The following is a 14266-nucleotide window of genomic DNA, read 5'->3' as shown; positions in this document are numbered from 1 at the left end:
TAACGGGAAGAGAGGATATATTGAAGAGCAAGTTCCCATCTCCGGAGTTCGGATAGGTTGGTGTTGGTGGGAAGTATCCAGATAACCCAGACGGTGTAACATTGTGCCAAGATGTGCTGAGGATCACCCTGTGGCTAATCATGCCTTGGTGCACGGCCAGTATAATGTATCCCAGCTAGTGGGTAAAGCAATGCAGCATTATCTGTGACATATACTAAATGAGCGGTGACGGTTCCATTTCTCTGTTTACATGCTTGGTAAGTTTGCACGATGTGACTAGAAAGCTGCACATATACAGCAGCTCCGCACGTGTGCAGAATTTCTGGCTGGCCTTGTTCTCTGGGCAGTGGTAATGCTATAGATTTTCTTACGCAGACGACACTTTATGGACATGTTTTGAAGTTAGCCTGTGTTTGCATGGGGTGTCCCTAACTAACATGCAAATTAGGACCAGAGTGAAGCTCTGATGCATATCTCACTCATGAGGATGCCCATCACTTATATGTGAGGAAAGATGCTGAAATAATGTAGCCTCAGTTCAACCTATCTTGAGCCAGCTAAACTTCTCATAAATTTAATTAAGAGACTGATTATTATTTCCCCTCCAAAATAATGATGGGTAGGAAAGCAGGGAAACTGTGTAGTTGAACACAGAAAATTCTGACCTAGAGTACTACAGTGAGATTTGTTGACTCAAAGACAAGCATGAAATTCAAGTATGATCTGTATGAGAATCATAAGCGCCATGAGTTATTGACAAATTTATGGACAGAAATAGACGGAGGCACTTGCAAAATCCAACTGGAGACCTGTCTGACCAAATTGCTGTGAGGCACTTATATGTGACTGGGGCCGCAATGAGATGCAAATTAATTGTAATCGCAGGTAACATGTTCGTGATCAGACACATTGCCGCACCCTATTGCTACTGAAAGGAAAGTGGTGCTAAGTGCCTGTGAAGACAAGGCTACCATGTTGGGGCGTCAAATCTATTGATGGATTCCCTGTTAGCTGGAGCAGTGTATTGCCACAAACAGCAGAGTTTGGCATGTAGATGACTGTTGCGATTCACGGCCAGATGCACTGCAATGTAGTTGATGGCATCCGAGGTAGAGGGCTCCAAACTCGACCATGAAACGATATTTGCCTATTCTCCAACAAAGTACAGAAGAATAAGTAATGTTCGACTCCTGTGATGATCAGGACAGTTATCCTTGTGTTTTCTTCATCACCGCTCTGCCAGAGCTTCTGCTCTGTTGCGCTAGTGATCAGCCAGTCACAGACCAGCAACAATTTTTCATCCGATCATGATAGTTAAACAAAAGCCACAAATCTCCCACTACAAAATTTTGTCATTATAGTTGCTAGTGACAGCTCTCTGTGCCAGTCTCCATGATGACCATAATCATGAGCAGACGTAAGAGTCAACCTTCCAATCACAGCCTCTGTAAAATGTCTGTGCAGTAAGCTGTTGGGTGTTGGACACCATCGGATTATGCTAATTACATGGTCTATGTGTGATGCCACCATAGCAAACCATAGACTGTGTTTCACTGGCAGGCATCTTAGGAGATGCAACAACTGCCTACACAACACTTGTCCTTACCCTTCTGGAGTATCACTACATGCCGTGGGGTCCTTACCAGACAAGATTGATGGAGGCACCAAAAAAACTCTAGGAAGGGCAGCTCAGTTTGTACTGTCACAAAATAGGGGAGAGAGTATCATAGATATGGTACATGAGTTGGGGTGGCAATTATTAGAATAAAAGTGTTTTATGTTGTGGTGAGACTTTTCACAAAGTTTCACTCAACAACATTGTTTTCAGAATTTGAAAATATTTTGTTGGCTCCCCTATTTAGGGAGAAATGGCAATCATCAAAAAATAAGAGATATCGGAGTTCACACAAAAAGATTTAGGAGGTCATATTTCATGTGTACTTTTCAGGAGTGTAATGGTAGAGAAATATCTGAAAGTGGGTCAATGAACCCCCTGCCAAGCACTTAAGTGTGAATTGCAGAGATGTAGATGCATGATTGTTATGGACTAGATGCTGGTGTGAAAGTGTGTAACAAGTTTTACAATAGTGGTTGTCGCTGAATTATGAGCCATTAGATGGTTAGGAGGAAGTAGGGTTTTAGAACAATGTTGCTGAGTTTGTAAGGATCTGCTGATTAGGTAATCTGAATAAATAGGGAAAAAGACCATGTAGACTGGCACTCTAATCAAGGCAGCCCCAAAATTAAATAGTTCCTCACTGCACTCTCCCTTGCTGTATCTTACACTGATGGTAAATACTGTTTGTTTTACTATGAAATTGGTCTCACTTACATCTGTTGTTGAGGTTTGCACTACTTGGATGAATATTAATTGAATAGTTTATCAGTTAAAAAATGTATGCCAGAATATAGTAGCAAACCTGTAGCTTTCATGATGTATAATATGTAGAAAGTTTACTTTGAAGGAACAAGTTTCTTTGCGTGTCTTATCAGAAAAGAAATCTATTACAAAATTTTCATTCCAAACCATTTTCATCCTATATAGAAGGCACATGTGCTAACTTTATCTGCCTAAATGCAGGAAAAATTGTATTGCTGCTAAATCACTCTATTTGTCATAACCACGTGAGTTTACAAACAATCACATAATAGCATTGAATAGAAAAACCTTCCAAAGGTTCTGCGAAATTATATTTATTTGGTCACAAACCAGCTTTCATCTTCTTAGACCGTATTCAGGTGAAAACTGAATGCCATAAACATAAAAAAAGACATGCGACTTACATAGACATTATTGATTCAGAAGATAGAAAAATGATGACATGTAGAGTGTTTAGATAGGGAATTTTTACATATTCTTAACATGCAGAAATTATTACATTTAACCACAAGACATGAAAACTGAATATAATTTATAATTTTAATTTAACATTTGTACAACTAAAATATAATTTAACTGATGGAGAAAAAAGGAGACTTGAGACTGATCATTTACTAAGTTGACATTCTGTGTCTTACATTTATTGATTTCCAGTTGGATTGTCTTTCTCCTTCCTTAAGCGAATCTAAAATTTAACAGTCTTCATCATATGAGTAGTTTTCTACTAAAAGGAGTTTGGCAAAGGTTGAATCTTTCATTCTTAATCTACACCTCCTCTCATGTTCAGATAACCTTATTGTTCAAATGTTCAAATGTGTGTGAAATCTTATGGGACTTAACTGCTAAGGTCATCAGTCCCTAAGCTTACACAGTACTTAACCTAAATTATCCTAAGGACAAACACACACACCCATGCCCGAGGGAGGACTTGAACGTCCGTCGGTACCAGCCACACAGTCCATGACTGCAGCGCCTTAGACCGCTCGGCTAATCCTGTGCGGCTAACCTAATTGCCACAGCCCTGCCTGACTGACCAGCATATATTTTTCCTCTGTACTTGCATGTGATTTTATACACAACCTGTGAGAAAGAGTTGCAGTTTGTCTATTAATAAAATTTTTGGTATGCTGTTGGTGCTAGAGTACAGTATCATAAGGTGTACCTCAAGGCTCCTTTTTGGGGCCAATCCTGTTCTTATGCTACATAAATGACTTGCCCATAAATATAAATACCCCACCAGTTCTATTTGCAGACAATGCTTCTGTTTTAATTGAAGGTTATGATGCTGAATAAATTATGAGCTCCATCATAAGCACACTGGATACTCTAGAAAACTGATTCCAGTTAAATGGGTTGAAACTGAACTGTGCAAAAACCCATATGGTTCATTTCAGAACCAAATATTCAAAATATTTGGAAATTAAAATACAACATAACATTGGAAGAAGATGACATGATCAAATTCCTAGTCCTAAATGTGGACAAGAACTTAAGCTGGAATGCATATTTTGATTCCTATCAGATAAACTAAGCATTTTTCATGGAAAATCTGGGATGGAATGTAACAATATTATGAAAAGGATAGTTGCTATGCATCATGTAGGGAAGATGCTTAGTCGCAGAGAGGCACAACTAAATGAATGTCAAAAAAGTAAGCAGTTTTGCATTTTCAATGCAATAACTAGCAATTCTACTGACTTGAGTACAAGAAAAATAGCACATCTTGGTTACTTTGAGTCTGTCGTTAGATATGGTATAATTTCCTGGAGAAGTTCAAATAGTGTGTCTCGAATACTGAAACTACAGAAGAAAGTTATCAGATATGTGTATGAATAGCAAACAGAATCTTGTCACCCATTATTCTGGAAATACAAATCCTAACTGTTCCCTCCACATGCATTTATGAAATTATATCCTACACAGCAGTTAAAAATTATTTGAGGAGAATCATTTGAGCCACACATATAACATGAGGAATAAAAAAAAATATGCTACCCATGCACCAATAGAAATTTTACCCGTGGACTCCACAGTATGTGGGGATGACAATATATATATATCAAGTTAACAGGCAAAAACATATTTAATATGAAGCCAAAGATTCTAAAAGCAAGGCAACAGCAGATTTTGTGGGAACTAGTACTTAGTAGAAGAAATCATAAAGGATGAAATGATAATTTGAGCAAGTGCTAATTAAGTGTTAGATTTTTTATTGTTTGTTTGAATACTGTAACAAAATTGTTTTATTGTAATGTTGTTTGTTAACATCAGCTGTTCTATGTTTATGGTGAAATTTTACCACAATATGGATGTGTCTCCTTTATCTGAAACAAGTGATTTAGATTATATAGAATATGAGAAATGTGAAATGTGTTTTATTCATCTCATAACGTACAGAATTTCAGAACATATGTCTGAAGTACAGGAGACATGTCAAGGTTACAATTTGCTTATTTAAAATTTTGTCACACTTACAATAATACTTTGTGGAGAGTTTACTTACTTGAAATTTGTCAAACTTAGAGTATTTACATCTGCTATAGCTATCATTCATTTTTACTCCATTTTAGGATTCCACCTCAAAGTATCATTTCATCCTTCATGAAATCTTCCACAGAGTAATAGAATCATTCAATTAGAAAATCATGTAAGTTGCTTTTTAAAATATTTATCTTCATATTCATTATGTCACACCCTTTTATTGTGTTGTAAATTTTCATGGCTATATACTGAGGAGTCTGAGCATGCAGTTTTAAGCAATGAGAGGTGAGCATAAAGTTCTCTTTATGTCTTGTGTTATATGACACCGAAAAGATGTATAAAGAGGGGACAGTTAATATTTTTAGGTCTTTAAATAATGGTCAACATGATGCCCTCGGCTGTACAGAGCACATGTTGCAAATGATTCTTTTTTGCAACTTTAAAATTCATTTCCTGAGTTTCCCCAAAAAATTATGCCATATAGAATACCCAATTCAAAGTAGCTATAATATGCTATTTTCCTGGTAGTCATATCAGTGGCACAGGCTCAAATTTCCACTGCAAATGGAAGGCTCTTTAATTTATTTGCTAGGTATTCTACATGAGAATTCCAACTCCAAGATCTGTTTAAGTTTATTCCCAGGAACCTGACTGAGTCAAGTTCTTCCATTTTTTTATTGTTGAGAGTGACAAAGATTTCTTTAGTTTTTGAACGTTTGGTTTTAAAACTCATCATGTGGGTTTTTGAAATGTTTAGCCTTAAGCCATTTTGACTGAACCATGTTCCCAGGTAACTTAATGTATTCATGACACTCTGTGGTATATTGTCAGAATTTTCATTTTCAATTAGGGCAGAAGTATCATCTGTAAACAAAGTTAAATGAGTATTTATATTGAGAGGCAAGTCATTTACACAGAACAGGAATAAAATGGGTCCAAGGATTGAGCCTTGAGGAGAAACTTGTGACACAGTTTTCCACTCGGAGAAGTGATCTGGTCCATTTGATGTGATTATTACCCTTTGTTTCCTCTCCAAGAGATATGATTCAAACCATTTCAAAGCAATATCCCATATTCCATACCTGTTGAGTTTGAAAAGCATCAGGGCATGGTTTACAGAGTCGAATGCTTTTGTAAGATCACAAAATATTCCTGCGGCCTTAGCTTTCTTATCTAATAAACCATGATTCACAATTCACAGTATTATATGTAGTTGCAAGATTTTAACTTTTTTGTGAGTTTATCTGAATTTTGCCAATGTGTGGATGATGAACCAATTTTTGTAACTACTGAATCGCTCCTGTTGGCCAGCATACAGAAGTGGTGTAATTTTTAGTTATGTTTGAAAGGCAGATTCAATTAATAGAACAGATATGAGTAGTTACAAAAATTGGTGCCTCATACCATATCTTGGCAAAATGTTAGATAACTTTACAAAAAAAAAAAAGGTCGAAGCCTCACAACTATAGACTTGCATGTTATAAAACCAACAGCATATAAAAATTTTTATTCAATATTAAAGACAAAGTACAACTATTGGGACAGAGTGGTGTGTATAAAATCTCATGCAAACATTGCAGAAAAGTATGTGTCTGTCAGTCAGGCAGAACTGTGGGAATAAGGTTGTCTAAATGTGGGATAAGCTGAAGATTAAGAAAAGAATATTCAACCTTTACCAAACGCCTTGTAACAAAAAAACCACTCATATGATGTAGATAGTGAAGCTTACCACACAGAGGAGACACTGAGTCACAGACAAGCAGACTGAAAAAGAATCCTAGAAATATAATTTTCATAATTCCTAACTGCAACCCAATGCTTACTCTTTGCGGTGAGTAAAAAATGTATCCTTTCTATTGTTGTTATTTATTTCAGGACTTTCTACTGTTTGAGACTTTGAAGTTTTGCATTCTCTTAAGGAAAGCCAGTAGATGAACCTGCTAGAAATACCAACAAAAAACAAACATGTGACATAGAATGCCAGCTTAGTATAATATGATCAAACACAATTTCCTTTTTCTCCTCTCTTAAATTAAATTTTTGTTATCCAAATACTAGATTAAAATTGCTAATTCAATTATACTTTGATGTTGTTAAATGTATCTCCAGATAAAAAACTTTATCTTACCTTTTTCAGTTAAATTTAACAATTTCTATACAACATAAAATGCAACAATGTACAATCCAGAATGGAATAATGATAATATTATGAAAAGGATAGGATGCTACACACCATATAGTGGAGATTCTGAGTTGCAGACAGGCACAACAGAAAGACTGTTAAACAATTAAACTTTCAACCAAAAGGGCTTCTTCTGAATCATACAACATTCACATGCACATTCATGCAAACACAACTCACACACACATGACCACTGTCTCTGGTGGCCAGACTGCAAGCATCTGCAAATAATGGGAGAAGCAATCTGGATGGTGGGGGAAGGAGGAGGCTGGGGCAGGGAGAGGGAGGGATAGCAAGATAGGGGTGGGAGACAATAAAGTGCTGCTTATGGGGGTGGGGGACAATAAAGTGCTGCTTATGGGAGCATACACAGGTATGGTGGTGAGAGGGTAGGGCAGCTAGGTGTAGTCAGAAAAGATGGTGTTGGTAGGAAGGATGCCAATGAACTTGCCCCTGGCCTTGCTGCTATTAAACACTACCTTTCCCAACACCTGGCAGATTCCAAACATACAATGTCCTTCCTGATCACCATGACCAACTATATCCTCACTTACAAATACAAACAAATCTAGCACACAGCAACTGGCACCTCCATGGCACAATCCTATGCTAACCAATTCATGGGCCACCTAGAGGAATCCTTCTCAACTGCCCAGAATCCCAAACCCCCTCACCTGATTGAGATTCATTGGTGACATCTTCGTGATCTGGATCAAGAGTGCCGACACCCTGTCCACATTCATCCAGAACCTCAACACCTCCACCCCAATCATTTCACCTGCTCCTCCACGACCCAAAAAGCCATCTTCCTCAGTGTTTACCTCCATCTCAAAAAGATGGTTACAGCAATACCTCTGTCCATATCAAACCTTCCAACCACCACAATACCTCCAGTTCGACAGCTACCACCCATTCCATACCAAGAAGTCCCTTCCACTCATCCTAGACAGCCATGGCTGTTGCATCTGTAATGACAAGCTGGCCTCTCAAAATATACCAAGTCCCTCATTGAGGCCTTTACAGACCATAATTGCCCTCCCAACCTTGTACAAAAAACAGATCTCCCATGCTTTATCTCTCTGGCCACTCACCACCTCCCAAAGTCCCACCATCTGACCAAAGAGGAGCATTCTCCACATGACTCAATACCACTCAGGACTGGAGCAACTGAATCACATTCTCTGCCAGGGTTTCGACTACCTCACACTGTACTCAGAATTGGGGGATGTCCTACACACATCCTTCCCCTCCTTTCCTGCAGTGGTATTCCACCACCCATTGAACCTCCACAATATCCTCATCCATCCCTACACAACCCCTGCTCCCAGCCCCTTGCCTCATGGCTAATATCCTTGTAATAGACCTGTCTCGTACATCCTCCCACCACCACCTATTCCAGTCCGGCCACAAACATCAACTATTCCATCAGAGGCAGGGCTACCTGTGAAACCAGTCATGTGATCTACAAGCTAAGCTGCAACCACTGTGTTGCATTCTACATGGGCTTGACCACAAACAAACTGTCTGTCCACACGAATAGTGACCAACAAAATGTGACCAAGAAACAGCTGGAACACACAGTTGCTGAGCATGCTGCTCAACACAGTGTACTTTGTTTCAATGACTACTTCACAGCTTGTGCCATCTAGGTTCTTCCTACCAACACCAGCTTTTCTGAATTGTGCAGGTGGGAACTCTCCCTGCAAATATATCCTATGTTCCTGTTACCGTCCTTGCCCCAGACTTCATTAGTCATTGTCCATCACTCACCTATTCCCTTCCCTGTTCTCACTCCATCACTACATAGCTTTCTATTCCACCAACACACCCACGATCCCTTTACATCTTTCCTTCTCCACCCCCCCCCCCCCTTCCCACCCCCTCCTCCACTCTGCCCCCACTCTCTGTCTTAACTTCTGACTACACCTAACTGTCCTACCCTCTCTCCACCTTATTCCTATATGCTTCCACAAGCAGCACTTTACCATCCCCCGCCCCTACCCTGCTATCCCTCCCCCTCCCAACCCCAACCCCAACCCCCTCCTCCTTACCTTCACCTTGCAGATTGCTTCTCCCATGATTTCCAATTGCTTGCAGTCTGGCATCAGCAGCCAAAGACAGTGGTCATGTGTGACTGAGTAGCATTTGTATGAATATGCACAGGTATGTTGTTTGATTCAGAAGAGGACCTCTTGGCTGAAAGTTTACTTGTTTAGCAGTCTTTTTGTTAAGCCTGTCTGTGGCTCAACATTTCCACTGTATGGTGAGTAGCAATCTGTTGTTGTTGTTGTTGTGGTCTTCAGTCCTGAGACTGGTTTCATGCAGCTCTCCATGCTACTCTATCCTGTGCAAGCTTTTTCATCTCCCAGTACCTACTGCAACCTACATCCTTCTGAATCTGCTTAGTGTATTCATCTCTTGGTCTCCCCCTACGATTTTTACCCTCCACGCTGCCCTCCAATACTAAATTGGTGATCCCTTGATGCCTCAGAACATGTCCTAACAACCGATCCCTTCTTCTGGTCAAGTTGTGCCACAAACTTCTCTTCTCCCCAATCCTATTCAATACTTCCTCATTAGTTATGTGATCTACCCATCTAATCTTCAGCATTCTTCTGTAGCACCACATTTCAAAAGCTTCTATTCTCTTCTTGTCCAAACTATTTATCGTCCATGTTTCACTTCCATACATGGCTACACTCCATACGAATACTTTCAGAAATGACTTCCTGACACTTAAATCAATACTGGATGTTAACAAATTTCTCTTCTTCAGAAACGCTTTCCTTGCCATTGCCAGCCTACATTTTATATCCTCTCTACTTCGACCATCATCAGTTATTTTGCTCCCCAAATAGCAAAACTCCTTTACTACTTTAAGTGCCTCATTTCCTAATCTAATTCCCTCAGCATCACCCGACTTAATTAGACTACATTCCATTATCCTTGTTTTGCTTCTGTTGATGTTCATCTTATATCCTCCTTTCAAGACACTGTCCATTCCATTCAACTGCTCTTCCAAGTCCTTTTCATAATAGTGACATAAAAATGTAAAACTTTCCTTCATAAACATACACATAAACACTCTATGTGTCATCACTGTTGTGTCTTTTGATTTTCTGTATAAATAATGTCTGTGTAAGTCTCGTGTCATTTTATCTGTGTTTACAACATTCGGTTGCCACCTGACTATAGCCTAAGTAATCTCAAACCAGTTTGTGACTAAATAAACATAATTTTGCAGAACATTAGGAAGTGTTTCCTATTTAATATTGTCTTCATGTTCTGCCAAGCATTTAACACGTCACTTAATACCAAACAATAGTGAGTGCATTGAGAATTATTAATATTTTGTTATATGTTTGGCATGACAGTTTGGCATGACAGAAAATAAGGATAATAAATTTTGACTTGCATTTTATGGACTGCGGCAAACAGTTCATTCATCACAACAGAATTGTAGTCAGACAAATACCACAGATTCTAACTGACTTGAGGACAAAACATAAAGTCACTGTCAATTTCAATTTCAGATTATTTTAATGTGTATTTGTAATCGATGGAACCAATGTAATAGTGACATTTTGCACACAGGTTTTCTCAGCAGTGGAGAAGTTGATGGCAGCATCTCAGGCATCACAAATGAAACTGTTACGGGCCTTGCTAGATCGTGAGACAGCAGAAGTTATGAGGCGTTTACAAAGTGCACGACGTGATGAGGTGAAAGCTCTTGCTAAAGTTCACCGTGACCGTGATGAAATGGTACGTGTGAAACGTGAGGTTGATGCAGCAACAGTTGACAGGGGTGTGGCAGAGCGTATGCGTTTGACACAGTTATATGAGCGCAGACGCTGCCGACTGGAGACTGCCCATGAGCAGGTCCGGCAGAAATTTCAAGCTGAAAAGGAAAAGGTATGTCAATTTACAAAAGAAAAAATGTAGTTTGGAAATACAACCATAGCACACATAATTCAAAATACCAAAGGAAAAAACTTAATGCTGACACTTTGTAGCAAAAAAGCAACATTTGCTTGGTCTACCTATGGGAGGCAGAAATTTATTGGATGCAATAATTGTAAGTACAGTAGTACATGATTATATCTACTGAAAGGTAAGTTAGAACACTGAGTTTAGTGTGATGTGGTACTGAGTATATTCCTTAACCAATGTTTAGGTGTAGCTAAGGTCACTGTGGGAACATCTACCCAGAAGTGCACGAGTAGTAGTGAGATTACTGCTGTAAGAAAAGTGAATTGAAGTCATGGCATGGCAGCCTTTGTACCGAGATTGTGATTATCTGACACAATTGTATCATTGTCTGATAAGTAGAAAGAAGAAAATGTGGGGACACCGCCAAAATCCAGCAGCAGTTCATACACTATTCTGTTTAAAAGAGGCAATAGTCAATGTTTAGTGATAAAAGACAGAGGAGCATGCTGTCCAATACCACAAATTTTAAAGTTTGTCTTGTACTGGTTTATAGTTCTGAAGTTAATACTGCATTCAATCTCTTCGTCACTGAATTTATTTGAATCTGTATGTCAATAATCCTATATTTCAGTGATTTAATAGTTAGCTTAGACTGCAGTTTGAATTGTTAACACAGTCATGTCAGTTAATTTAGCATGCACTGCCCTAATAGTGGTTGCTAACTGCTTGTTGCACATCTCAAATTTGCAAAAAATTTCAACATTAAACTTCAGACAGTTGCTGTACCAGCATGGGACTGATTTTTCAGAGAGTGTGTAATGGATCTGGGAGATGTTATTTTTTTTACCGTATTTGTCGATACTGAATTGAAAATGTTTTCTTATATTTTTGTCAGAATTTATTATAATTTGTCTTATTATATGTTAATTTACTTCTGTTTTTGAGAGTAAAAGCATATTGATTACTATTAGAAAATGTATCGAAGAATAGCAAAGAAACTGATTGTGTAAAATATCTTTGACGTTGGAGTAGTCTTTGACTATAGTCAGTCCGAGTCGGAAGCTAACTCTTGGTGTGTGTTGACGGAAGAATAATGTGAAGGTCGCCGTCATAAATAATTTTGAATTATGTAACTATTATTTTTGTATTAACTAAAAAGAAGAAACTACATTTGAAGAAACTGTATTTGAAACACCAAAATGAGAAAAACACGCTGAATCACGTCATTTTCTGCAGCCGACAACGATGCATTGTGGAATCATACTTAGACAACTGAAGCCAAGACTTATATTTGCTTGCAAACGTCTAATGGAAAAGGTACTGTCACGAAATATGGCAAATTTAAGTTTATAAAAAAAATAGTGACCATATTTTCAACTTGTGTAGTAGCCGGGAAGGCATATTTCAAGTGTCACTGAGATGTTGAAAGAACTTAGCTGGCAAACTCTTGAAAATAGATGGAAACTATCCCAAGAAAGTCTACTGACGAAATTTCAAGAGCGGTCTTTAAATGATGACACTAGAAATATAGGGTGTTACAAAAAGGTACGGCCAAACTTTCAGGAAACATTCCTCACACACATAGAAAGAAAATATGTTATGTGGACATGTGTCTGGAAATGCTTACTTTCCATGTTAGAGCTCATTTTATTACTTCTCTTCAAATCACATTAATCATGGAATGGAAACACACAGCAACAGAATGTACCAGCATGACTTCAAACACTTTGTTACAGGAAATGTTCAAAATTTCCTCCGTTAGCGAGGATACATGCATCCACCCTCCATCGAATGGAATCCCTGATGCGCTGATGCAGCCCTGGAGAATGGCGTATTGTATCACAGCCGTCCACAATATGAGCACGAAGAGTCTCTACATTTGGTACCGGGGTTGTGTAGACAAGAGCTTTCAAATGCCCCTATAAATGAAAGTCAAGAGGGTTGAGGTCAGGAGAGCGTGGAGGCCATGGAATTGGTCCGCCTCTACCAATCCATCGGTCACCGAATCTGTTGTTGAGAAGCGTACGAACACTTCGACTGAAATGTGCAGGAGCTCCATCGTGCATGAACCACATGTTGTGTCGTACTTGTAAACGCACATGTTCTAGCAGCACAGGTAGAGTATCCTGTATGAAATCATGATAACGTGCTCCATTGAGCGTAGGTGGAAGAACATGGGGCCCAATCAAGACATCACCAACAATGCTTGTCCAAACGTTCACAGAAAATCTGTGTTGATGACGTGATTGCACAATTGCGTGTGGATTCTCATCAGCCCTTACATGTTGATTGTGAAAATTTACAGTTTGATCATGTTGGAATGATGCCTCATCCGTAAAGAGAACATTTGCCCTGAAATGAGGATTGACACATTGTTGGATGAACCATTCGCAGAAGTGTACCCGTGGAGGCCAATCAGCTGCTGATAGCGCCTGCACACGCTGTACATGGCATGGAAACAACTGGTTCTCCCGTAGCACTCTCCATACAGTGACGTGGTTAACGTTACCTTGTACAGCAGCAACTTCTCTGACGCTGACATTAGGGTTATCGTCAACTGGACGAAGAATTGCCTGATCCACTGCAGGTGTCCTCGTCGTTCTAGGTCTTCCCCAGTCGCGAGTCATAGGTTGGAATGTTCCGTGCTCCCTAAGATGCCGATCAATTGCTTCGAACGTCTTCCTGTCGGGACACCTTCGTTCTGGAAATCTGTCTCGATACAAACGTACCATGCCACGGCTATTGCCCCGTGCTAATCCATACATCAAATGGGCATCTGCCAACTCCGCATTTGTAAACATTGCACTGACTGCAAAACCACGTTCGTGGTGAACACTAACCTGTTGATGCTACTTATTGATGTGCTTGATGCTAGTACTGTAGAGCAATGAGTTGCATGTCAACACAAGCACTGAAGTCAACATTACCTTCCTTCAATTGGGCCAACTTGCGGTGAATCGTGGAAGTACAGTACATACTGACGAAACTAAAATATGCTCTGACATGGAAATTAAGCATTTCTGGACACATGTCCACATAACATCTTTTATTTATTTGTATGTGAGGAATGTTTCCTGAAAATTTGGCCATACCTTTTTGTAATACCCTGTATACTGCAACCCTCTACGTATTGCTCCCATAGGGACCGTGAGGATAAGATTAGATTAATTACAGCACACACACAGAGGCATCTATACCATCATTTTTCCCATGCTCCATATGTGAATGGAATGGGAAAAGCTCAAATAACTGGTTCAGTGGGCTGTACACTCTGCCATGTACTTCAAGCGCAC

At 39.3% G+C, this 14266-nt stretch overlaps 1 protein-coding gene across 1 annotated transcript in view; it reads left to right on the top strand.

The window, feature by feature from the left end:
• LOC124802835 (1-phosphatidylinositol 4,5-bisphosphate phosphodiesterase classes I and II) overlaps window positions 1-14266 on the top strand; it is a 390603-nt gene that overhangs the window by 361768 nt on the left and 14569 nt on the right. The window contains exon 20 of the mRNA XM_047263846.1: window positions 10638-10955. Coding sequence (XP_047119802.1) covers window positions 10638-10955 — 318 coding nt within the window. The remainder of the gene's footprint in view (window positions 1-10637; window positions 10956-14266) is intronic.

Source organism: Schistocerca piceifrons, chromosome 6 (assembly GCF_021461385.2).
Source record: "Schistocerca piceifrons isolate TAMUIC-IGC-003096 chromosome 6, iqSchPice1.1, whole genome shotgun sequence".
Taxonomy (NCBI): Eukaryota; Metazoa; Arthropoda; class Insecta; order Orthoptera; family Acrididae; genus Schistocerca; species Schistocerca piceifrons.
This window is presented reverse-complemented; position numbering and strand designations above follow the sequence as displayed.